This window comes from Chionomys nivalis, chromosome 22 (assembly GCF_950005125.1).
Source record: "Chionomys nivalis chromosome 22, mChiNiv1.1, whole genome shotgun sequence".
Taxonomy (NCBI): Eukaryota; Metazoa; Chordata; class Mammalia; order Rodentia; family Cricetidae; genus Chionomys; species Chionomys nivalis.
The window spans coordinates 39,378,511-39,403,772 of NC_080107.1; the positions used below are offsets into that span (position 1 = coordinate 39,378,511).

Consider the following 25,262-nt stretch of genomic DNA (forward strand, 5'->3'; position numbering starts at 1 on the left):
CCAAAGGCCCGTCAGACGGAGGAAGCTGCCCAGTGGCCTAGCCCCTCCAGCCTTCTAAGAGGCTGTGTCCTCAAGGTTTCTAAACCACTATGAAAAACTCACATTGTCCCGGATATTGATGTCAGAGCCTTTGGACAGCAGCAGCTTCACCAGGTCCACATGCTTGTACTCAGTGGCCCAGATCATAGGCGTCCAACCACCATCATCCTGAGCGTAAAAGACAAGAGATACCACCATCAGACAGCAAACAGGAGAAAAACTTCATGCAGCCTGCTCCGGGAGTTTGCTCAGAGAACTGTTTTCTGATAAGTCAAAGGTGGGACCTGGCTCCCACCAAAGGCACAGTCCCTTGACAATAGGGGAGGGTAGGCTGCTGGCTGACCTCTCTGTTCCAGCCAACAATGTTGTCTGGACTGAACATTCAGTTAGCCTAAACCAACCCAGGGAGGACCCAAAACAAGGTTTGTAGGAAGCATGAATACAATGTTTCAAACACGCCCTTGGCCCTCCCTTCTGATGACTAAGCACAAGACCAAACAGCAGATGGACTGGTGAGTATCAGGCACAGAGGGAATTGCCACTGCCTCTTTCTAAAGGCCAGGGTCAAAGAGACCAATCATGGCTATAAGGTCCATTAGGAATTTCATGAGTTGCCTTCCTACCACTATGGTTGAGATCAATGTGTGTTAAATAGTTTCGTTTCAATCAGAAAAGGTATTCTGTATGTTCTGTTGCCACTTAGCAATCTGGAGTTGCAAGACAGCCTCCTCCCCAACACCTCCAAAGGTTTTTCCTGTACATCCACACTTGCATGTCATTGTAGGCACACACAGCCTCCACAAATGAAGATGATCTCTCTGTAGTTGACTACTGGCATCATCTGAAACAGTGGGGACATAAGGATACTCATGCTGCATCAAAGGCCAGCCCAGGGTGACAAGGAACAGTAACCCAACAGGATGAATAAAGATACAATGCTAGGGGGCGGGAGAGATGGCTCAGAGTTTAAGAGCACTGACTGCTCTTCTGGAGGTCCTGAGTTCAATTCCCAGCAACCACATGGTGGCTCACAACCTTCTGTAATGAGATGTGGTGCCCTCTTCTGGTCTGCAGGCATACGTGGAGGCTGAACACTGTGTACATAATAAATAAATAAACAAACAAACAATGCTAGGGGCAGTTAAAATAAATCAGGCCATATTACTTAGATAATGAAAAAGCTGCTATTTTCTACTCTATGTGGCAGGAGATCACAGACAAAACAGTACAAGAAACCAGGCCCCAAACTAAAAGGCAAAAAGTGCCTGGGCTAAAAGGTCAGAGATAAGGGAGATGGAAATGCAGCCCCAAACCAAAACTCAAAGGGCCTACCATGGTGTGTGTGGACAGTCTTGACTTTAGCTCTTCGTAGATCACTGCTGAACTGGCATGCATTTGTAGATATCTACTGTGTACTTAACCAAAGGTCAGAGAACCCGTGACAGCAGGGGGGTCAGATCAGTAAACATACACAGTGAAACAATGGTAGTACCAAGGAACAAATAAATCTAGGAAGGAAGCCTGGGTGCCCTAAGGGAGAGCAGAACCTATCCTGGACATGGAAGTTTGGGGGACACTAAACAGACATGAGGAGGCCTGGCAGAATACCAGGATAGAACCATGAAGCCAAGTATAGCAGAAAGGCCCAAGCAGGTGGAGAATGTGGGGGTAAGGCCTGTGCAAGCCATTTTTTTTTAAACGTCAACTTAACATACATTAGGGTTATCTGGAAAAAGGGAACAACATCAGTTCAGAAAAATGACTCTATCAGAATGGTTTTGCAGGCAAGACTGTGGGGGCATTTTCCTGTTTCATGACTGATGTGAAAGGGCCCAGTCTACTGTAGGCACTACCCCCTTGGAGCAAGTGGTCTTACATAGGAAAGCAAACTGAGCAAGCCAGTAAGCAGTGTTCCTCCATGGTCGCTGTTTCAGTTCTTGCCTTCAGGTACCGACCCTGACTTCCATCAATGAAGAAGTGTGACCTATAAGAGGTGATAAAGTCTTTCCTCCCTAAGTTACTTTTGGCCATGGTGTTTATCACAGCATTGGAAACTAAGACAAGGCCTTTCAGGACTTGTGGGTCTTTAAGGAGCTGAACTAAGAGAAGGAGATGCCATGAAAGAGGTGGGACAACTACACATGGGACGTATGGCTTTACCTGGCAGTTGACATCCATCTGTCCATTTGACAGCAGATACTGAACCACATCATAGTGGCCTTTCTTGGCAGCCAAGTGCAAACATGTAGAGCCCTCTGCATCCTGCAATACAAATGCCATTCAATACAGAGAAACCACTTATGACTTAGTTCCTAGTACAAACCATAGGGAACCTATGCTCCTGGTCTAAGGGAGGAACTAACAAAGAACCCACCCAACTGAAGACAGGCCAGTCTTGTCTCAAAGGCCCATGGTCCACAGGGAATACTAAGAGTCAACCAAGTCCTTTGTCCCAACTAAAGAGACCTTCAGGTTGGAAGAAACCCTGTTCTAATCACATATACCTACATAATCTGGATATTCTGATGAAAAACTTGTCCATTTCTACCCTCCCTGAACTAGACGGCCCCCAGCCTTCTTGTCATAACCAGCATGGTTTGCCAGCTCCTGCGAGGAACAGTTTTACCATGAATATGGGGCCTATCCAGGCTATAGCTGCTCCTTAAAGAACTTTGGAGAGCTAACTATGATCACAGAGCACATGGAAAACAGAGTAGATTGATCAGTAAGAGTCATCCACAGTCGGAGAGTTCAAAACAAGGCAAAAAAAATAAGCAACAGGTAAGCTTGCCCTACAGGTGCAATTCAGCCGCATTACTGCTTCTGTATCCTTCAGTGCTGAGCGTATTTGATTAGCTTTTGTTTCTGCTTCCTCCTGGGTTCTATACACATCATACTAAATAACAACAACAACAACAACAACAACAAATTAAAGACACTGACCAAGAAGTTCCAACAGCTACACACAACCAAAACAAGAGGACATCTCAAGCTAGGCATTGCTCCTCTGCTCCTGTTTTCACTGGTCACAAGAATATACTGACTATTGTTCTTAAAGACAAGTCTCCCTACTCACATCTTGGTATTGGGCTTACATCTACTAACTTTCTCTCTACTTTATTTCTCAAAGCCGAAACACTAGATTTTAGCACATCATTAGACACACAACTGATATTAATTATAATGTCCATCTTCTGAAGAGGAGTCTGTATGTGCCCCTCCATGTACCGATATTGGCAAACGACGCTGGAAGACTGTTGCAGGGTTTGTGGTTGTTGTTGTTTTGTTTTTGGTTTTTTTTTTTGTTTTATTTTTTGTTTTTTTGTTTTTTGGTATTTTGAGACAAGGTTTCTCTGTAGCTTTGGTGCCTGTCCTGGAACTAGCTCTTGTAGCCCTGGCTGGCCTCGAATTCACAGAGATCTGCCTGCCTCAGCCTCCCGAGTGCTGGGATTAAAGGCGTGTGCCATCACCGCCCGGCTGCTGCAGGTTTTAAGAACAGTGATGGCATACATGGCAGAAAGAATTGGTAGCTGAAATACTTATTACACAGTAGGGAACACAGGCATGTGTGTATGCATACATACACACATACACATACACTTGCGCTTCATGACACCAAGATGTGTGTATGTGGTCAGGACAAGAGGCGGGCTTAGTATGAGGGGGTTGGTTCTCACAGGGTGAAGACTGAAAAATATTTTAGCCAAAGGAAACTCATAGGACTAAGGCATGGAAGCAGCAAACAGCAAGGGCTTCTAGCAGGGAAGGGCAGTGGTATACTGGTCAAACAGTCTGTTGTAGAGTAGTCTCCAAGTACAACTGAAGTTTTTCTCACACAGCTTTCTTCCTTTTTCATTCTATCACCTCCCCACCCCCACCCCCAGGCCAATGGCTATTGAATTTAGTATCTAGTTTTCTGACATATCTCAATACTTCTATAATCCAACAGCAGAGATCTTGACTAATTTCTAATAGTGTGCACCATTCCACAAGTCCTCTACAACTCCTTTTTAGTTCAGTGTGGTACTTCTAGTTTTTCTTTGAGGATAACACTGAAACATGCATTTGTTGTCTTTATTTTTTTCCAACTTATTATATGTGTATGGTATGGACGTGTGTCTTTATAGTGTGTGTGTGTGTGTGTGTGTGTGTGTGTGTGTGTGTGTGTGTGTTGGCTGCATGTAAGCCATGCCATGCCATGGAGGTAGAAAAGTGTATGAGATCCCCTGGGACTGGAATTACAGATTATTATAAATCAACAACATAGGTGCTGGAAATAGAACCCAGTTTTCTAGAAGAGTAGTCAGAGCTCTTAGATGTGAAACCATCTCTCCAGTACCTCATTGATTGTGTTTAGCTGAGGTAAAACTAGCCCTAGATTCTATTTCCCAGCCAAGGAACATACAGCTATTTCTTATCTTTTGCTATTTAAAGATGTGCTAAACAATACAATGTTTCCTTCACTGCCTGTACCAGGGTCAGACACCTAAGAATTAACCAGGACTCCACTTTACTAGTATGACAAGCTACTACTCAGGAGATGTTCAACTCACCCACTAACACATGTGCCTTTAGCTCTGTACTTTGCCAGGTATTTTCAACATTACAATGCTATCTTAGTCAGAATTTAAAGGCTGAGTTATTCTTTTATATTTAAAACTTCTATTTCATCTTCAATGAGCTACTTATGTTCTTGTCAATTTTATTTTCATTTGTTTACTATGAAATCATAAGGATAATCTTCCCTTTTAGTTTCTGAAGTTCTACTTGCTCATCTTTTAACTATGACCTCCAGGTTTATAATCTGCACAGCAAAAGTATGTTTTACCCTGTCTCTCATATCATGTTCATCTTCATTCTAAGATGCCGTGGGGGAGGAGGATGTGCACGCACACACTTCCTACCAGAGCGTTTCCTTCTGTAGTCAAAACAACTGACACGGGTGGTTTAAATGTTCTACTTTTCTATGTTTTCTCTGTTTCACCTGGTTTTATGCACTTCCTGTATGGTACCTACATAAACTGTTTTTCCTGATTCCACCTTACTTTTCCAACTAGGCAATATTTCTTAGTACTTTCTCTAAAGAGTAAAAATTTATCTTTAGTGCTGGAAAGAGATGGCTTGATGGTTAAAATCACATATGCTCTGGTAGAGGACCTGAGTTTAGTTCTCAGCACTTATACCAGGTGGCTTATGACTCCCTGCAACTCCAACTCGTGGGAAATTTGATGCCCTCTTGGTTGTTATCAGGTACCTGCACTCATATGCATATACCTACACAAAGATACATCACATAATTAAAAATAAATCTTTAAAAATGTTCTAGTAAATCAGCAAATTATTAACTATATCCTAAATATTTACCCTTATACCCATAGTACTTCTCATCCCTCATCAAGAAAACTTCTTTTTGCAACAAATGGCGACTACTGAACAAAACACCAACAAACACAGAGTTGTGGAGTACAGTCCCCACTTGTTGTGTGAAAAGTCATTCAGCCAATAGTTTGGGGCACCAGCCCTTAGGGTGTGGTCTGAGGTGCTATGTGTGGACAATCCTCTTCCTACCTCTGCATTGTGAGTGTTGTGATTATGGCTTTTACTATCCTGCAAAGTATATAATTATAGCTATTACGTTCAATTTTTTGATCACTTTACATATATATATGGTATGACCACATTTTTCTACACACAAATACTAAGATTTACCAACACCATTTGCTGAAAAGTTGCCTTAAACGCAAGAAATGGTTTATTTCTGAGATTTTTTGTCATCTAATTCTCCTGGTCTGCGGCTCCATCTTTATAACAGTACTACACCACTTTCCTTATTGTAGCTTTGTACTAACATCTAAAATAAGGAAGTCTAATTCCACAGAGACTGTTCTCTTTCAAACTTGTTCAATTATTCTAGATCTCCTGAAAACTATGTATGAACTTTAGGCTGGATATTTCTGCATATCATTGGAATTTTAAAAAGGGTTACATGAATATGCACAGACAGAAAACGACCTCCCATTTAAAAAAAAAAAAAAAAAAGATAGGGTCTCATGTAGCCCAGGCTGGCTTCAAATTCACTATGTAACCAAAGATGACCATGAACTTCTGATTTTCCAGCCTTTTGCCTCCCAAGTGCTAGAATTAAGGTGTAACCACCACACATAGTTTATGTGGTGCTGAGGCAAGCACTCTACCAACTGAGCTATATACTAAACTCTCTGTCTCCTTTAACAATTGCTTGAGTTATCTGTGCGTAAGTTTTTTTTTTTTTCTCTTTGGTTAAACATACACCTTCTTGATATTACTATAAATGAAATTAACTCAACTTCCTTTTGGGAAAATTTAACTGCAAGAATATAGAAATATATGACAGACATGGTGATACACACTTATAACCCCAGTATTCAGGAATCTGAAGCAGGAAGATCACAAGCACTAAGTTCACAATATAAGACCCTCTCTAAAGGGAGGGAGGGAGGGAGGGAGGGAGGGAGGGAGGGAGGGAGGGAGGGAGGGAGGGAAATTGCTATTTGTGTCAGTTTTGTACCCTATTATAGTAAATTAGTTCATTACTCTAACGACACTTTTCTTGACCCTTTATAACTTCTACCCATAAGATGACATCAAGTACGAACTGAGTCTTTTCAATTTGGGTATCTTCTACTTCTCTTCTTGTCTAATGGCTCTAAACAGAAGCAGGAAAGCACAATGAATGAAGAAAAAAAAAATTCAGGGCCAACTCCTTACTGGCTGACTTGTCTATTACTGGCACAAGATGTAAATCTAGTGCTTACAAGGGAATCTTTACTAATAGGCCAGGTCACCGTGTATTTATAGTTTGCATCAGAAGCATTCCCAAAGGCTGTTTAAAAGTCTGATTCCCAACTTAAAATCTGTGGCATTTTCAGAAGGTGGGACCTGAATGCAGAAGCAGGTCACCATGGACAGACCTCTGCAGGTTATACCTACTACTGGGCCTGGCTTACATCCTCTACCTCTGATCCGTCAACACATTAAGAAGTTGCTGCTGCAAGTACCTGCTGCTACTCTGCCATGCCTTCTGCTCTATGAGACCTAAATCCCTCTGAAATCATAAGCCAAAATAAATCTTTACTCCCCTCAGTCATTCTATCCGGCATTTTATCACAGTGACACCAAGTAAGTGAAGATGCTATGTTAGGCCACAGCGTAAATGTCCGACAGCAACAAGTTCCTGCAGAAGTTTCAAGGAGAAACGGTCTCTGTTCATCTAAGAAACATCTACACATGAAATAAGAATATGAACCTGACTGGGTGGGTACCTTCGGATCCACCTGTGCTCCGGCCTTGATGAGGTACTTCACTGCATCCAAGTGGTTGTTTTCTGCAGCCTCCATCAATGGGGTCCGCTGATCTTCTGAGCAAGTGTCAATATTGGCACCCGCCTAGTAAAACAAAGATTGTTTAATGTGTTGAGGGTAATTTCTGAATCCTTCATCCCAGTAAGTAAAAGAGCTGTGAGGCTTTTGTATTTGTTAGTAAGAGATTTAACAACACTGAAACTGTTTTACTGAGCAACTGTACCTGATTTTTCAAAACTGTACTCCAGACACAGTAACTAAAGGTGGGGCTCCTCAGTGGTAGAGTACCCGCCATGCAAGAACAAGGCCCTGGATCTGATCTCTACCACCCACACACCCAACATACTTGACATCCCACACACGGACAACATAATTATTCTATCAAGCTCTACCTCAAGCAGAATATTCTTCCTAGACTTCATTTCTAAATTCACCTGACACACAGGGACAGCAGGATATAGAGATGTCTAAGAAAGGGAGTGGAAGAACCTCAGGGGAGAGAAAAGTGTGGGAGGGCAGAGGATACCCCATCTAATCAGCATATTTCTCCAACTGTTAAAATAGTTTCCAGAGTAAACAAAACAAAAACTAGCTTCAAGTGATAAGAATTTTGGAATAATTTATAACTTTTTCACTAAAGAGACAAATGAACTGACAAGTACACACAGGTAAGGCCCCAGTTTGTTATCAGCTGTGGCCAAGACGAACTGGTTACTGAGAGTTGAGCCTTCTCCATAGGCTTCTGTAACTTATAAAGTAAATAGTGACAGCAATAAGTAAAGCTAGAGTCCTTGACGACAGCAGTAAAAAAGCTGAAGTCCAAAGATGTGTTCCAAAGGGGGGGGGGGCTGTCTTACAAGAGCAGGGGCCAGAGCAGCAGTGAGACAAAGCATGTAGAGAAAATACAGATGGTTTCAAACACTAAACTTAAAGGTCAAAGTCTGGCTGCTTAAAATAAACAGAAAAACAAACCAACAAACCAAAACACCAGAAGACAAAGGAAAGCCATAACTCTGCAGCAACCAACTTTAGTAAGTACATAACTTTTTTTTTTTTTTTTTTAAGGCCTTGGAGCCTGTCCTGGAACTCCCTCTGTAGACCAGGCTGGCCTCAAACTCACAGAGATCCACCTGCCTCTTCCTCTTGAGTGCTAGGATTAAAGGTATGCACCACTACTGCCCAGCGCAAATAACTTTTTTTTTTGGTTATTTTCAAGACAGGATTTCTCTGTTGCTTTGGTGCCTGTCCTGGAACTAGCTCTTATAGACCAGGCTGGCCTCGAACTCACAGAGATCCACCTGCCTCTGCCTCCCGAGTGCTGGGATTTTAAAGGTATGCGCCACCACTGCTTGGCCGTGAATAACTTTTAAAAACACTGAGAATGAAGGTTGTGCAGCGGCAGAAGCACTAAAGAAAGGAACAAGCTACACTATGCAGGCAGGATAAAGCTTCTATTTGTACAGAGCACATGCAGCTCTGCTCCTCCCTCTCTCCCTCTCTCCCTCCCTCCTTCCCTCCCTCCCTCCCTCCCTCCCTCCCTCCCTCCCTCCCTCCCTCCCTCTCTCTCTCATGCAGGCACCCATCACAGTGAAAAATAACAGACAGGTTCAAGAATACCTGTCTATCACTATTCTTACTTACAAAAGCCCATTCTTACTCAAGCAAAGAGCTAGGCCTCAAGCTGGACAGCACGACAGACAGAACCAAACCTGTAGGCAGCCCTGCAACACAACGTCTGGGGTGGGGACCAAGGCTTTCTGGAGAACTCAAGTGCTGGTGACACCAGATCATGCCAGCATTAGATGAACATATATGCAGATGCCTTCAACAGACAGCCAGCGGCCCACCGCTCCCCCAAAAAAGCCCACTGATCATAGCCCAGAGGGAGAAAAAAATTCTCTGACATCATCAAGGCAGTGTGATGGGTAGGAAGAGGAAAAGCAAGGCCTACAGGTGGTTACTCAGATTTTCAAACAGAAAAGACAGAACTAAAAGAATACATTCTTCACTGATAAGCTACCACACCTCCATCATGAGGGATGCCGCTACAATCCTGGATGCGATGTGATGAAGACAATGACATGACCTGCTTCCATAGGTTCCCAAGACTTCTCTAAGTGCAAAGGTGCAATCCTAAGAGGGACAGTGACAGAGGAGGAATGGCGCACTGGAGGAGAAGGGTGATGACTGTCTTTCATCTTCATCAAGCCAAGTCATATCTCTGCGCCAACCCACCAGTTACCCTTCAGAACCCTAGCACAATAATGCTACTTAAAAGAACAAAGTGCTGGAAAACAGAACTCTGCCAGTTAACAGATACCAACAGACTAAGCCTACCAGATAGGGCAGCCAGGCATAATGGTGCTTCTGTGATCAATGCTCTCTCAGTCTAGGAGCCAGACATTGGGTATTCACAGCACTATCCAAAGGTTGGGAAAACTCCAGATCAGAGGAGTACTTTCTGCAAAGCTAGAATGCCCTCCATTTATGTTGCCTAGACTACAGCCCCAAATACCTGAGGAATAAGCAGCATGCTGTCACTTTAAATCCCAAGAACACACACAACGCTGCAGGAGACAGAGACAATCAGCAAAACACAAAACTGCATACACACAGGTAAAGAAAGACCTGTGTAAAGGTAAAGCAAGCAGGTGACATCAAAATTACTCTGAATAGGTCTCTGTTCTAATTGATGCTGGTTTCCTGGGCTAGGCTCCCAAGCATATAAAAAGGAGAAGGTAAGCTCAACATAAGCATTCACAATTCATTCTTAGCTATACAGGCAATGGGATCAGGTATCTCAAGTTCTTGCCACTACAAGATTCCACTCCTTGGTTAACTGTAACTTCAAACTATAAGCAAATATAACATTTTCTTTCTTTAAATTGCTTCTTAATTTTTAATTACACCTCCTCCCCTTCATTTCCCGAACCCCTCCCATGTCTCCTCCCTCTAACGTTACCCTTCTATACCTCTGCCTCACTTGTGTTAAGTAGCTCCTTGTTTAGGTACTCTAAGTCCAGAGAATGATGCAGTCCTCCTTTAGGCTTGGCCTTTCCATGTCAATTAACCTTCAAGATAATCACAGGCATGCTCAGAGACTAACCTGATCTAAATAACCCCTTATGGGTATACATGCAGGCTTGTCACCTAGGTGATTCCAGATCTCCTTAAGATGACAATCAAACTAGCAATGAACATACCACAGTACTGAGCCATATCCCCAGAGAGACCATGGCCAGCAATCCATCCACAAGATCCTAACCCGATGGATAGGAATCCTAACAGGAGAAACCAAGACAGAAGGGGATCTGCTTCTGGAGATCATATGGGAAAGGAGAAAAGGTCATGACCCTGAAGGACTGACAATGATACTAACAATAACAAGGTGAGAATTCAGATCACGAAGGAAAAAAGACAAGTCTTCAAAAATCCAGGAATAAGCAAAACACATAAAATGCCAAAAGTCAATAAATACATCAAGCTCAGTTGGTAGTAGAAAACAGATCCACTACCAGAGTCTTGATGCTCCAGGATCCATCACAAGGAGTGACCACAAGGCAAAATGTCAGTATAGCACCTACTGGTATTAGTTGGGAAACTTCTACAGTCTATGCATAGGGAATGGCTCAATCACAGCAAAAATGAGACAAAGTGTATATAAACACGCATGTACATTTATAAAAACAGGAACAAAAATGCCTATGGACTTGTATACCATAAAGAGAAACAACAATTACATGTATAGTTTAGGATAAGAGAAAAGGGAAAATAGAGAAAGCTTGTTCAAAGAAGTAACTACCAAAAAGTTTACAAACTTGGGAGAAAATGAACCAGAACCAGGAAGTTACAAAGGACCCCAAAATATATTTCAACCAAAATAGATAGTCTTGCCGGGCGGTGGTGGTGCACGCCTTTAATCCCAGCACTCGGAGGCAGAGGCAGGCGGATCTCTGTGAGTTCGAGACCAGCCTGGTCTACAAGAGCTAGTTCCAGGACAGGCTCCAAAACCACAGGGAAACCCTGTCTCGAGGGAAAAAAAAAAAAAAAAAAAAAAAAAGATAGTCTTTAAGGCTTGTATTAATCAAAAGCAAAAGACAAAGTGAGAATCTTAAAAACAGCCAGAGAAAATCCTTAAGTTACACACAAAGAAATTCCAGTTATACCACAGAAGACTTGGAAACAGAAACCCTGGGGAAAGTCAAGTGGTATCTGCAGAGTGTAGAGAAAACAAAGACCAAACATCTGCTGCTGAAAATACAGACCCCCAAAAGCTATCGTCAAGAAATGAAGTAGGAACAGACCTTCAAGACAGTCAACATGAGGACTGTCATCAGCCTAGTCATGTAAAAAAAGTACAAGATGTCTAATATTAGAGATTTTTAAAAAAAGATAACAACCATGAAAGCATGCAAATGGACTCACCCAGATGTAATAGGATCAAATCCTTCCCATGCAGATTCCCCAAACCCACAAAGACACACAAGAGATGGAAAGGGAATGCAAAATAACAGAGGAACAACGGACAAACTAGTTGACATGATTGTGTCCTTAACAATGATGGCTTAAATGGAAAGAGAATAAGTTCTCCAAATAAAAAAAATATAGACTAAATGGATTTTAAAATCAGATGATTTGCTGACAGTAAGAAACTTACTTCAGTAACACACACATAGTTCAAGTGAATGGACAGAAAAAGATGTACTGAGAAAAGAGCAAGTTGATATACTTAGATAAGACAGGTTTTAAGTAAAAGAAAAACCAACCAGGGGCTGGAAAGATGGTTCAATGGTTGGGAACACTTGTTGCTCTTCCCAAGGCCCTGGGTTTGATTCATAGAAAGTACACAGTGGCTCACAACTGTCTTTAACTCCAGTTCTAGAGGATCCAAGGCCCTCTTCGGGCTTCCAGTCACCAGGCATGCATGTGGTACACAGACATAAATCTAAGCAAAATACTCATTCACAACTAAAAAGAAAAATTTAAAGGTCACTCTATGACATAGTAGTCAATTTAATAAAAGAAAATAACAATTATAAATACATATTACTCAATATAAAATATACAAGAGGCTGGAGAGATAGCTCACAGGTTAAGAACACTGACTGCCCTTTCAGAGGACCCAGGTTCAATTCCTAGCACCCACATGGCAGCTAACAACTGTCTGTAAACTCCAGTTTTAGGGAAACGAACACACTCTTCCAGGCTTCTTAGGCAGTGCATGCTTGTTGTGCACAGACTTACATGTAGGCAAACATTTATACACATAAAATGAATTCTCACAAAATTTAAAAAAAAAAAACCCGAAGACTCTCCCCTTTGACGGTCGGTGGTGGCACACACCTTTAATCCCAGCACTTGGGAGGCAGAGGCAGGCGGATCTCTGTGAGTTTGAGGCCAGCCTGGTCTATAAGAGCTCCATGACAGGCTCCAAAGCCACAGAGAAACCCTGTCTTAACAAACAAAAAGTTAATTGTGCTGGGCAGTGGTGGTGCACACCTTTAATCCCAGCACTCAAGAGGAAGAGGCAGGTAGATCTCTGAGTTCAAGGCCAGCCTGGACTATAGAGGGAGTTCCAGGATAGACTCCAAGGCCCTTAAAAAAAAAAAAAAAAACCAACATAAAAGAGAACACAATTACATAATATGAACATCATATTTAAAGGGCAGAGAACACTCCAATACAATGTAATTGTGGGATTCATATCATTTTCATCTGTTGAGCTCACTCAGACCAAAGACAAGAAAGAAACAGTGGAATTGAACTGTATTACAGATCAAAGGAACAAGTTTGACATTTGCACAACAATTCATGTTAGAACTGTAAAATGAAAATTCTTCGCATCAGGATACAGAACATTGTGTAGGTCAGACCGTAAGTAAGTGTAAATAAATATTTTAAGATTTGTTTTATCTCTAATTATTGGTAATGTATATCTGTACACAAGAGCTAGAGTTACAGGAGGCTGTGCACCACCCACCCACTCCCATCCCCTTGCAACATGGTTTCTGGGACTCCTGAAAGAGTAATGAGTTTGTGGTCTTAACTGCTGAGCCATCTCCCCAGCCCTCAAACAATTTTAGCCTCCCCCGCACCAAAAGAAAATCAAACACAAAAACCTGAAACCATAGCATGCATATATATCTCGTCTATGGCCACAATTAAATAAAAATGGAAATCAACAAAAAAAAGCACTTCAGGAATAGTATATATACAAAGAAATTCAACAGTATTCTCATAATTAACGAGTCAATGAAGAAATAAGAAAGAAGTCTAAAATATTTTCTAGAACTGGGAGCTAAGGAGATGGCTTGGGAGGCAAATCTCCTGCCATGCACACATGACAACAAGCACTTATATCCCCAGTACCCTCGTAAATGTAGAGTTGGGAGGGCAGCCTGACCTAACTTTAATCCTAGCACACGGGACACAGAACTGAGGGATCCCAGATGCAAGCTGGCTAGCTAGGCTAATCTTCAAGCTCTTGTCTTAAATAAAAGACCCTATCTCTATATATAAAGTGGAGATTGGATAAGGAAAGCATGTGATGCCAACCTCTGCCATACACACACACACACACTTCCTAGAACAAATACAAAGTGGGATAAAGAAAAAGCAATACTAAGAAAGGTATTTATGGCAATAAACCATAGCAAAAAAGTAGAAATCTCAAATAAATAACCTAATGATGGAATGCTAAGGAACTAGAACAAAATCCAAAATTAATAAACAAAGATCAGAAGAGAAACAAATAAAATGAATATGATAAATGAAAAAAACAAAGATTAAAAAACAAAGTTGATTTTTAGAAAAGGTAAAACAGCCGGGCGGTGGTGGCGCACGCCTTTAATCCCAGCACTTGGGAGGCAGAGGCAGGCGGATCTCTGTGAGTTCGAGACCAGCCTGGTCTACAAGAGCTAGCTCCAGGACAGGCTCCAAAACTACAGAGAAACCTTGTCTCGAAAAAACCAAAAAAAAAACCAAAAAAAAAAAACCAAAAAAAAAAAAAAAAAAGAAAAGGTAAAACAAACCTGTAGTTAACCTAAACAAGAAAAAAAATGAACACAACTCAAACAAAATCAGAATAGATGTTTATCAGCTGACATCACAGGGGCACAAAGGATCATTATGGACTATGATAAACAATCAGATGACAGCAAGAAATGGGCGACTTTCTCGACTCTTGAAACCAATCAAAACTGAATGATGAATAAGTAAAATGCTTGAAAAGTCCAATAAATTACAAGGGACTGCAGTAAAGTCAAAGAAAATGTCTTCCAACAAAGAAAAGTCCAGAGTGGGCAGTTTCACAATGAAATTTCACCAAATTTCCAAAGATTAATGCCAGTATTTCTAAAACTATGGGGGGGGGGACCTGACACCCTCCTAATACAATATAATATTCTTCTACAGTACTAACGCTAACACCAGCAGCAGCCACAGCCAAAGGCTACAGAAAACAGCTATCCTGGTGGATAGCTATGAAAATTGTGAGCAAAATACTAGCAAGTTAGTTAAATAACACAGCAGAAATAAATTACTAGGATCAAATGATTTCATCCTAAGGATGCAAGGTTGATTCCATACAGGCAACCTCTATCAAACTTTTGTATAACTGTATAAACAATATAGGAAACAGAGTTAATAGGTGGCCTATAACAGAGGGAAGTATCTGCAAAATATTCATTTAACAAGGGATTGATTTCCAGAATTCACACAACTCAATAGCAAATAACTCATTTTTCAAAGAGAGTAACATATCAAACATTTCTCAAAAAAAGCTGTAAGAAGAACCACAAGTATATGAAAAACTACATCACTAATCATTAAGGAAATACAAATTTAAAAAGATAAATAAGTAACACGTAGCCATGCAGATGCAGAAAAAGAAAAATGTTTAGATCTTTAATAGTCAGCCAAATAGGCACTACAAAGACAGTACGGAGGTTTTTCAACTTCTGGAGCTAGAGCAACCAAGTGATCCAGAAAGTGTACTCTTAGGTGCATATTCAAAAGCAAGGAGCTTAGGTCTGAGAGACCTCTGGACGCCTAAGTCTACGACAGCCCTGTTCACAGGAACTATGACTGACACTGAACCAAACCTAGTGTCCACTAACAAATGGGCAAAAGACAAAGTGTGGTGTGTGGACACCATGTAACAACTGCCATAAATAAGACTGCGATCCTGCATTTACAGAAGCACAACAGAACACTGCACATTCTCACTTGAATGTGGAAGACAGTGGTTACCAGCTGCTGAAAAAAGGTGTGGAGAGAAACAGAGGATGGTTAATGGTTACAACAGTGTTCTGGATAGAAAAACTAACTTTCAATGTTATTTAGATTTTTTTACATTGATTTTCAATTGGGGAGACATGTATACATCACAACATATGTGAAGGTCAGAGAATAATTTGTGTTCTCTTCTTCTACTATGCGAGTTCCAGAAGTCAAACTCGGGTTGTCAGGTTTGGTAGCAAGCACCTTTAACTATTCAGTCATCTCATGAAATTAAAGAAAATTCTAGACATGGTGTAAACAATGAGGGATATGTAATCGGTCACAGGGATTAGAAGAGGGAAAGATCGGGGTCTCATTAAGCCCCCATCATCTATAGCAGACCTTAGTAAATATTAAAGCCAAGGCTAAACTAAAACTAGGAAATACACTGAGACACAGCTACACAGTAGTGCGGTACTCCACAGAGGCAATGTAGAGTACCTATAGTAGTCTTGAGGTACCATTGGCATTTCAGCCTAGCGGCACTGAGATAAACATGGAGAGGATGAAGAAACTATTTAAAGCTATCCTTCCAAACCTGAACCAGCATGTGGCAGATATCCACGTGGCCAGCCTCTGCAGCAGCATGCAATGGGGAACGCTTACTCTGATGCTCCATTTTGAAATTGGGATCAATTCCATCAACTGTAAACAAACACAATTTTACTAATTATATCAGATGCAACCACAATACATTTTCATATACTTATGATGGTCGTCAGGGCTGAGATGGATAACATCAATGTAAAAAATGAGCTCTAAAGCCATGATGGAGTCACTATACCCTGTCTGCAGGCAGAAGTTAGGCCCCAGTTGTACTAGTAAGAGTGTTTTACCGTGCTCATTCTAACCCTTGAGTTCTGGTGCTTTCAGATACTCCTATCTCAGCCTCTTACAAGCTTATAAAAAAACGTGCTAAAGGGAGAACAGCTCCTAAATAGACATGTCCCAGGAGCAGAAAGAAGCGTGACCCTAAGACTCAAATATTCGTTTCATTTTTACTTTTTGGAGACACAGGGTCTCACTATGCAGTCCAGGCTTGGCCTTGAACTTGAAATCCTTCTGCCTTAGGCTCCCAAATTTTGAGCATTTTTCTAGACACTGAATCAAGATAACATGCAAAAATTAATGAAGCAAATTAAGACTATATGAAATCCATGAAGAATAAAACTTTTTTTTTTAATTAAATGAATTCTCCCATGTTTTCCTTTCTTCTTGACAAATTTTGGCTTCTTTCATGATTTGCTGTCATTCAAAGTGCAAGCTGATCCATGCTTTTCAACCAAAGATGAACTTCAGAGAGGTCAAGCCCAGAACCATGAGCTGAAGACTCAAGCTGAGACTGGGTCAGCTCTAACAAGCACATTCTCAGGCACTAAAGAGTTAACCCAAGCTCAACAGCTGCAAAACATACAATGTCCTTACTTCCACTGGATCACTTTGTGCAGCAGTAATATTCCTGTCAGCACAGAAGCATTGGGTTCCTCACTGTAACATGTCACAACAGGACCCAGTCATGCTGCAGCTGCTTTTCCTGTAATGTACATTTCTGCTTAATCTAATAATCACTCAACTGGTTACTTTTTAAACTAGATTTTTTTTTTTTTTTTTTTACTTTTTAAAAACTAGAAATGCATAGAGAAAATTTCCAGGCCATGTAACAGGTTAAATACCAGGGAGCATTTTCTTTCACTCATCAGAGGAATCAAATATTTGTAAGCATTAGACAGGGAGATGGGGCTCATGAGAAAAGGGGTAACCAACAAGGCTTCCCTGTGTTCCTTTTGGGGTCTCAGGTAATAGCAACTCACCGAGCATGAGAAGCACCTTCTGCAGCTCACCCTGCCTGGCAGAGAAGTACAGCTGCTTGGGGTGGAAGCGAAGCTTCTTGGGTCTGTAAGAAGCAGAGGACAGAATCAGCACCAGTCTCTTACTGTCAAAACAAGGCAAGAGGCACAATGTTGAGAGCGTTTGTGAGCATGTTTAAAGCCTTGAGGCACTGCCCACCAAAAGAACAAACAAAACAACAACAAAAACCCCAACAACTGTCTTCTTATGTCATGAAAGTGATGCACACTGAAACACCGCTGCTAACATGACATGCGCCCCACTCAGGGCACAGACACGCTGCTATACTGTAGAAGGTCAGGGAGCTGCCAGAGTCGTCATGCATTAGTTATCATTTATACTCAAGATGGCATATGAGGTCCAGGGTGACCTGTGCAGCTCAAGTGATGGCAACTGTCATAGGGTGATACTAGCTATCTATCCTCTAGCAGCAAGAAAGGGCCTTAAGCCAACATGTTTGCTATGAAGCTTACTCAACTTCTAAACAAGGATTAGGAGTGGAGGGGTTAGGAAAAGTCTGGGGCCTGGTCAATGACAGGGATTAAGGGTAGCAGATAAACTAGGATAGAGAGAGTGAGAGACTATTCAGAATGAAGAAGACCAACAGGGGGACTCATCTGTTAGGTACGAATGAGTGAACCATTTTCCTTCCAGGGCAGAGTAAGACACCTTGATAAGCCTCTGTAAGGAGTGGAAGGCTGTCCCCAGAGAAAGAGGACACAAGCAGACCTGTGAGCCAATAAAGGTTGCAGTGTGGGGTCTAGCAAACAGCCTGAGGGGGTTACCTGATCTAGCCTCACTAAGCAGAGATTAGGTAGCAAGGTAGATGGTAGGAGCTCATGGAATGATAGAGTTCTGCTCTAGGAGCCTGCAGGTGGCTCACCTAAAGGAGCACATAAGACTGTCCTTGCTCAGGATAACAAGAATCTCATCTCTTGCTCTTGGCATGAATGGATAATAATTTGCAACAATATATCCCAGACAGTGGGAAGACATATGAGACTGGTACCTCATGAAGTCATCCTTTGATAAACAGTGTTATTCAAAAAGCTGGAAAGTATTAGGAACCCTTGGGGAAGAACGTGACCCTGAGCTGTCTCTGGAAAAAAACAAAAAACAACAACAACAAAAAAAACAAAAAAACAAAAACAGGCTGGCTCTTACTTTTCAGAGTCCAGAGCGATTAGAGCACTTTCCAAGGTCTCCTTTCCTGGACCCTGGGAAAGGCCAGAAGTTGGCCTCACGAACCCAGCTGGCCCTGCAGGATCGAAGCACTCTGGTGCCTGGGGGACTGTGCTCTGCGATTTGTCGTCCTCTGGGGCTCCAGCAATGCTTCATGAGAAGGAAATTATTGAAATGTTGTTTCATTATTTGGAAAACCTCTCTTTCTCACGGAAACCAATGAAAACATAAAACAAGACCTGTTCCAACCTGCCCACACAGGCTGCCTCTGAGGAGTCAATGCCAGTCCGTTGACTATCTGCAAGTCTCAAGGGAGCTGTCCGAAATGCAGAACCCCATCCCCTCAATGAACGAGACACTCAGAAGTTGGTACAACACTCCTAGGATCTCCACCCACTCACTCAAACCTGATTTTAATAAACAAGCTTCAGGCTGTATCCAGTCAATCTACTACCTACCCCAGTTTAGGGATGGGTGCCTACTGGAACTGTGACTTGAGAATGTTCAATTTACCAATTAATATGGAAGCACTAAGCCCTTCCCATTGTACACACACATAACCTGAGGTTTTTAAATGACCTCAAATGAAGCTTTAGGTTTTATTTTTGGTTTTTTTTTTTTCTCCTACTGCTATCATGTTTACAAAACTATTTTCTCCCTTTCCTGCTGAGCAACTTGCCGGCTCTGTCAGTCTCTGGAAAGGATCTCTCCACCACCCCTCTCCTATCAGGGAATGGCTGGTGGGAAGACTGCAGCCATCTTGTCTTATCATCCACAGCTCTCAAGATCCTCGGCTAATTTCTACTGGGTTCTTTAGAAAAGCAATTATATATGTCTATGGGAATACATTGTTTTATCTTTTATTCAGCAAAGGCCTTCAACCGTGTGCCAAGCAGTGTGTCAAGTCTAACAGAAGCTAATAAAATACTTCGGGGTGTGGGGACTACATTAAAGAATGAAAAAACTACAAAAAGCTGCACCAGCCAAGCCAGTATAAAAACTGATTCAACACAGATGATTTTATAAAACCAAAATGAAACTGACTCATGTACAAATAATAGTAAATGAACACTAGCACTTCTTAGAGATGAGAAACCATAATAAATGCAAAGTTCAGTGAGACCATTGGATATGGCAACAGAAACTGGTACAGAGGACTTGTCTTCAGGAATGCTATCTGAAAAACTTGACCACAGCTACTGTGCTTAGTACCTGCCCGTGGTGGTGTCAGCCCTGCCCTCAGAAGCCACGCTCTTCTCCTGTCCAGAGGCCAGGGTCACGGTGGAAGTCGTGTCGGCTTTTGCTATGGTCACCTCTTTGGCCTTGGAAGTCTCTTCCCCACAATGGGGACAGTAGCTGGCATTGTTGACTCGAGAGGCACAGTCCTTATGGAAACGATGAGAGATACTGCTCTCAGGCTGACATTCCATGAAGTTACCCTGGAGAAAGAAAGGAGAAAATAATTTTTGAAAAACTAAAAGTAAGCCAGGCGGTGGTGGCCCACACCTTTAATCCCAGCACTCAGGAGGCAGCAGGCGGATCTCTGTGAGTTCGAGACCAGTCTGGTCTTCAAGAGCTAGTTCCAGGACAGGCACCAAAGCTACAGAGAAACCCTGTCTCGCTCGAAAAAAAAACTAACTAAATAAATAAATAAATAAATAAGATAAAAGTGACATTCAGATAACTAGATGAAGTTCTACTGAACCACTCGGATTACACAAGCGAGTAAAAGCCCAGGTATGGCCTGGTTACCAACAGCAGAGAAACAAAAAGCTCACAAAATGAACAGAGGCTGTTGTGTGTTACTTTCATTGGTTAATAAAGAAACTGCCTTGGCTTTTTGATAAGGCAGAAATTAGATAGGTGGAGTAGACCGAACAGAATGCTGGGAGAAAGAAAGCAGAGTCAGGCAGATGCCATGATTCTTCAACCTGAGACGGGTGTAGGCTAGAATCTTTCCTGGTAAGCCACCACCTCATGGTACTACACTGATCATTAGAAATGAGTTAATCAAGATGTGAGAATTAGCCAATAAGAGGCTACAACTAATGGGCCAGGCAGTGTTTAAATGAATACAGTTTCTGTGTTATTACTTCCGGGGCTAAGCTAGCTGAGCGGGAGCTGGGCAGGACAAAAAGCAGGCCTGCTCGCCTCATCACAACAAGAGGCCACCAAAGATCACCTCATTGCCACACTACTCACCTCCAACCCCAGAAACCCAGCTAGCTGAGGTCTCATAACAATCAGGACACTCTAAACAAGCAAGAGAGCTGTATAAGGCATGGCCTAGAAGGCCCGCATGGGATGATATGCAGAGCGAATCTTTGTACCAAAAGTGATCGTTTCAATAAATACCAATTACAGCACCAATTAGAATAGCTGTTCTTGCATAGACAATGGAATTCAGAAGTATTCTATTTCTCAGCAGAAGCATAAAAAGGAAAGTCTAAGAAGGAAACAAGGTGTAGAATTCAAAGGTAAGCCCTCATAGCAGAAGCTCCTGGCCTAGGCCACAGAGGGTCAGCAGAACATCTGAAGGAGCAGGTAAGTGAAGACACCCACAGCAGCATCATAAAAAGGAGCCTGTCTTATGGGTCTGGTGGATGCAGATTTATCTCATGAATGGAGTCATCAAAGACAAGATCCTAGTGGCAACTGATAGAACACAAAGAATGCAGCAAAGGGAGGAGGCATGCCCTTCTCTGTACTCAAAACAGAAATTCACAGAACAAAACAAGGGAGCGGGAGATACAAGGTCCTTTGTCTACATAAGAAACCTCAAGGGGGCTGGAGAGATGGCTCAGAGGTTAAGAGCATTGCCTGCTCTTCCAAAGGTCCTGAGTTCAATTCCCAGCAACCACATGGTGGTTCACAACCATCTGTAATGGGGTCTGGTGCCCTCTTCTGGCCTTCAGGCATACACGCAGACAGAATATTGTATACATAATAAATAAATATTTTTTAAAAAAAGCTCAATAACTGTGATGAAAGGCTTATGGAATAGGCCCTATATAAGATATGACTCTGGAATGTGCCTCTGCAGAGGACTCTTGAAGCCCGGCAGGCGGGCTGGGCTCTTACCGCAGTGCAGAAGTAGCCGCAGCCAGGACAGCACTGATGCTTCACCATGCGACCCCGATGGTCTTCACACAGCACCAAGAGTGGTGCTTTGTTGGATGGACGCATCAGCTCATACTTGACCACGCTGTTTGTACACCGGCCCAACTGCAAGCAGACAAGACCAGGGGTCAGTGACAGAGCTGTGAGGGAACAGCTTTCCCACCCACTGGACAATGGAAAGCACTAGACACATGGGAAGTTCTCAGGAGACATGAGGTGACTAAGGAGTCATAAACCTTCAGAGGTAAGCCTAGATTCATCAGTAGTCTGAAGTACCTGTCATACAGCTGCTAATCCCAGCCAGCAGACAACCTCATTGAGAGGGTCAGGTGATCAGAAAATCAAAGGCTCAACTTAGGCATAAATCAAGGAAGACATCAGGATGAGGAGAGCTAGATAATCAACATACTATAGGTAAGAAGGTCAAGGCCATCACAAGTGACCAGTGGATCAAAGTACAATGAGCCCCAAGTGATCCAGCTGGAATGCCCTACACATGGAATCAAAGCTGAGATGCAAGAAACAAAGCAATGTCTCCTGGACATGCCTGAAGAACACAAGTACAGAACGTACTAAGGAATCCAAGATTCAAGGACAATTGTCAGACTATAAACAGAAGCTTCCCTGTAAGACGCTACTATGTGCCAACAAAAGAGATAATTCACAAACTGCTATAGATGTCCCCCCCAACAAACAATAACTGTCCAGATATGCTGGTAATCAAAGAAACAGAATATGGCCTCCACCACTTCTGTGCTCTGTTGGTGCAATATAATTATGCAACTGGGTTGTAAATACAGACCAGTAGCCATAGTATCTACAACAAGTAGCTAGGTCTGAGTTCTGCACAGTTTCAAAACAAGCAATCTAAAACACAAATCAAAAAGCTCTTAATGCATCTTTTCTTAAGACTCCATCTGAAATGTGATTAAGTGTGCCAAGGACTACCCCCAAAGGACACAGACAGTGAAGCAATTGGCAGTAGAAACAAGAAACAGGACCTGACAGACCAGCAAGTGTTTTGCTGATGCCTACGAACTGTGGTAGAATCATCTAAGAGATTCTCTTTAAAGGCAGATTGAATGTTTTCCCATACCTAAGGTGTGGTGATAATTCATTTGTATTTTAATAAGTGAAGCTTGCCTGAAACATCCCCACTGGTCAGTCTTACAGACTAGGCAGTAAGGACACACACCTTTGACCCCAGCAGCCACACTAGTTTGCCATAGAAACTGGGTGGTAGTGGTGCAACGCCTCTAATCCCAGCACTGGAGAGAAATTTAAAATGAGAGGAGACAGCACTCAGACACACTCATTCTGAGATTCCAGGAGGCAGGATTGCCATTTTGGACTGAGGTATAGGTAAAAGCCAAGAGCTGGCTGTTTTGCTTTTCTGACCTTCAGGTTGAACCCCAATTTCTGCCTCTGGATTTTTATTAAACATGCTACACTAAGGTATAAAACTCAGCATGGGGAAAGCTAGGGCACGTATGTCTTGAACCAGCTACCCTGACACCACCCCGAACACCAAGTGATTCTCTAGGAATCTTGGTTAAGACGGGTGGACACAAGTACTTTATCAATGCTGATTGGAGAGAAGGCATGAGTTATTTAAAAAGAAAATGTGAGATAGTACAGACACAAGTCTGTAAGATGTACAAAAAGATGCTAAAAACAATTCATAATTAATTTTAGAATAAGAAGTTATATGCATTTATTATCTGAATTGTTTTATAAAGAGTATGAATTATTTACATGATTATAATAAAATGATGAAGGAGATTTTGTTCAGCTGCTGCAATGGGAATGGAAACAGTTGGGGGCTAGTTAGGAAGATGCTGCTCAAATAGCACAAAGCAAGGCAGATGATCTTTCAGAAAGAGAACTTCAAAGGACTAGAAATCCAACTTTTTCTTAGAGTTGAGAAAAAGAGAAACAGTTAATGAGCACAACTACATCCATGATGAGGAAGAGAACAGAGAGAGCCAAAGCAAAAGAAAGGAGTGAGTGAACAGGCACTGACAATGGCAAAACAAAAATGACCCAAGCCATCCGCCTGGAAGCAAGGAGAAGTACAGAAGCAGAAGAAAGCTGTAGTCCACTCCACAAGGGAAACCAGTTAGGGGCAAGACAAGGCAGAGACCCAATCTCATCCTCAAAAAAAAAAAGTTCTATTAGCTTCAGAGTGCCTGCTATTTTCTGAAACATTCTATTAAGGAAAGCTATAAGAATAGAGACTGAAATAGATAAAAATAAATAAAGAAAGAAAGAAAGAAAGAAAGAAAGAAAGAAAGAAAGAAAGAAAGAAAGAAAGAAAGAAAGAAAGAAAGAAAGAAATGGATAATGGAGACTGGAGTAGCTGGGTGTGATGGCCCTCACCTTGAATTCCAGCCTGGGAAGCAGAGGCAGGCAGATCTCCGAGTTCAAAGCCAGCCTGGTCTACAAAGTAAGTTCCAAAGCAGCCAGAGCTGTTACACAGAGAACGCCTGTCTCAAAAAACAAAACAAAACAGAGACTGAAGTGCAATAAAACCCCCAATAAGCCCATATTTACTTTTTAAAATCCCTAACATTCTCCCCTGAGCAATCCACATTAACCTTTCCAGAAGAGTATTTATAGGTGAAATCACAAGGTTATACTCATTAAAAACTCAAGGTATATCGCTCATGAATATTCACACAATCTCAAGAAAATCCACATACCCAACAAGAATGGTAATAATTCCCCAAAAGCCACACTTTAAGGGGGGTGAGAGAATGAAGGAGAAAGGAGGTATCATGGTGTGCCTGTAGAGGACCAGAGAACAACTTTGCTGGGCTAGTTTTCTCCTTCCAGCACTTTTTTTAAAACAATTTACTTTTATTTTATGTGCATTGGTGTTTTGCCTGCATGTATGTCTGTGTAAGGGAGTCAGATCCCCTGGAACTGGAGTTACAGACAGTTATGAGCTGCCATGTGGGTGCTGGGAATTAAACCTGGGTCCTTTAGAAGAGCAGTCAGTACTTTTAACCACTGAGCCATCTCTCCTGTCCCCTCCTTCCAACTTCTTAATGGATTCCAGGATTTACACTCAAGTCATTAGGCTTGGGCAACAAGTGCCTTTACCTACTGAGCCATTACACTGGCCCTCAATTTTTCTTAATATAGCAGTAAACCAATCAAATCAATATAAAAAGCATATTTTATTGCCAAAAAATTTCAAAACAGAGTTTTAATGAGTGGCATTGTTCCTTATTGCTAGAAAACTCTTTAATATCTCACTTAATACCAAGTCGTTGAGGCTCATAGCTATTTCCGTGGTCAAGATCTGGTAATTTTGGATTATTATTTTCTAATATTACATCAAACTACAGGTGTGTACCACCATAACCAGTTCAACACACAGCATTTTCCGTTTAGTTGCACTTTTTTTTAAGCTCAAGGACAATTTTCTTTCTTTTTTTTTTTTTTTTT

General features: G+C 41.9%; 1 protein-coding gene across 4 annotated transcripts in view; it reads right to left on the reverse strand.

Annotated features, from left to right (window-relative positions):
• The window catches only part of Ehmt1 (euchromatic histone lysine methyltransferase 1), a 141,039-nt gene that overhangs the window by 25,549 nt on the left and 90,228 nt on the right, over positions 1–25,262 (reverse strand). For all 4 annotated transcript variants that reach the window (XM_057754931.1, XM_057754934.1, XM_057754933.1 and 1 more), the window contains exons 11-18: positions 21,771–21,914; positions 19,902–20,128; positions 18,672–18,839; positions 17,471–17,553; positions 16,198–16,304; positions 7,341–7,463; positions 2,200–2,301; positions 103–207 (exon numbers count right to left, since the gene is read on the reverse strand). In XM_057754931.1, the coding sequence (XP_057610914.1) occupies positions 103–207; positions 2,200–2,301; positions 7,341–7,463; positions 16,198–16,304; positions 17,471–17,553; positions 18,672–18,839; positions 19,902–20,128; positions 21,771–21,914 (1,059 nt within the window). The remainder of the gene's footprint in view (positions 1–102; positions 208–2,199; positions 2,302–7,340; positions 7,464–16,197; positions 16,305–17,470; positions 17,554–18,671; positions 18,840–19,901; positions 20,129–21,770; positions 21,915–25,262) is intronic.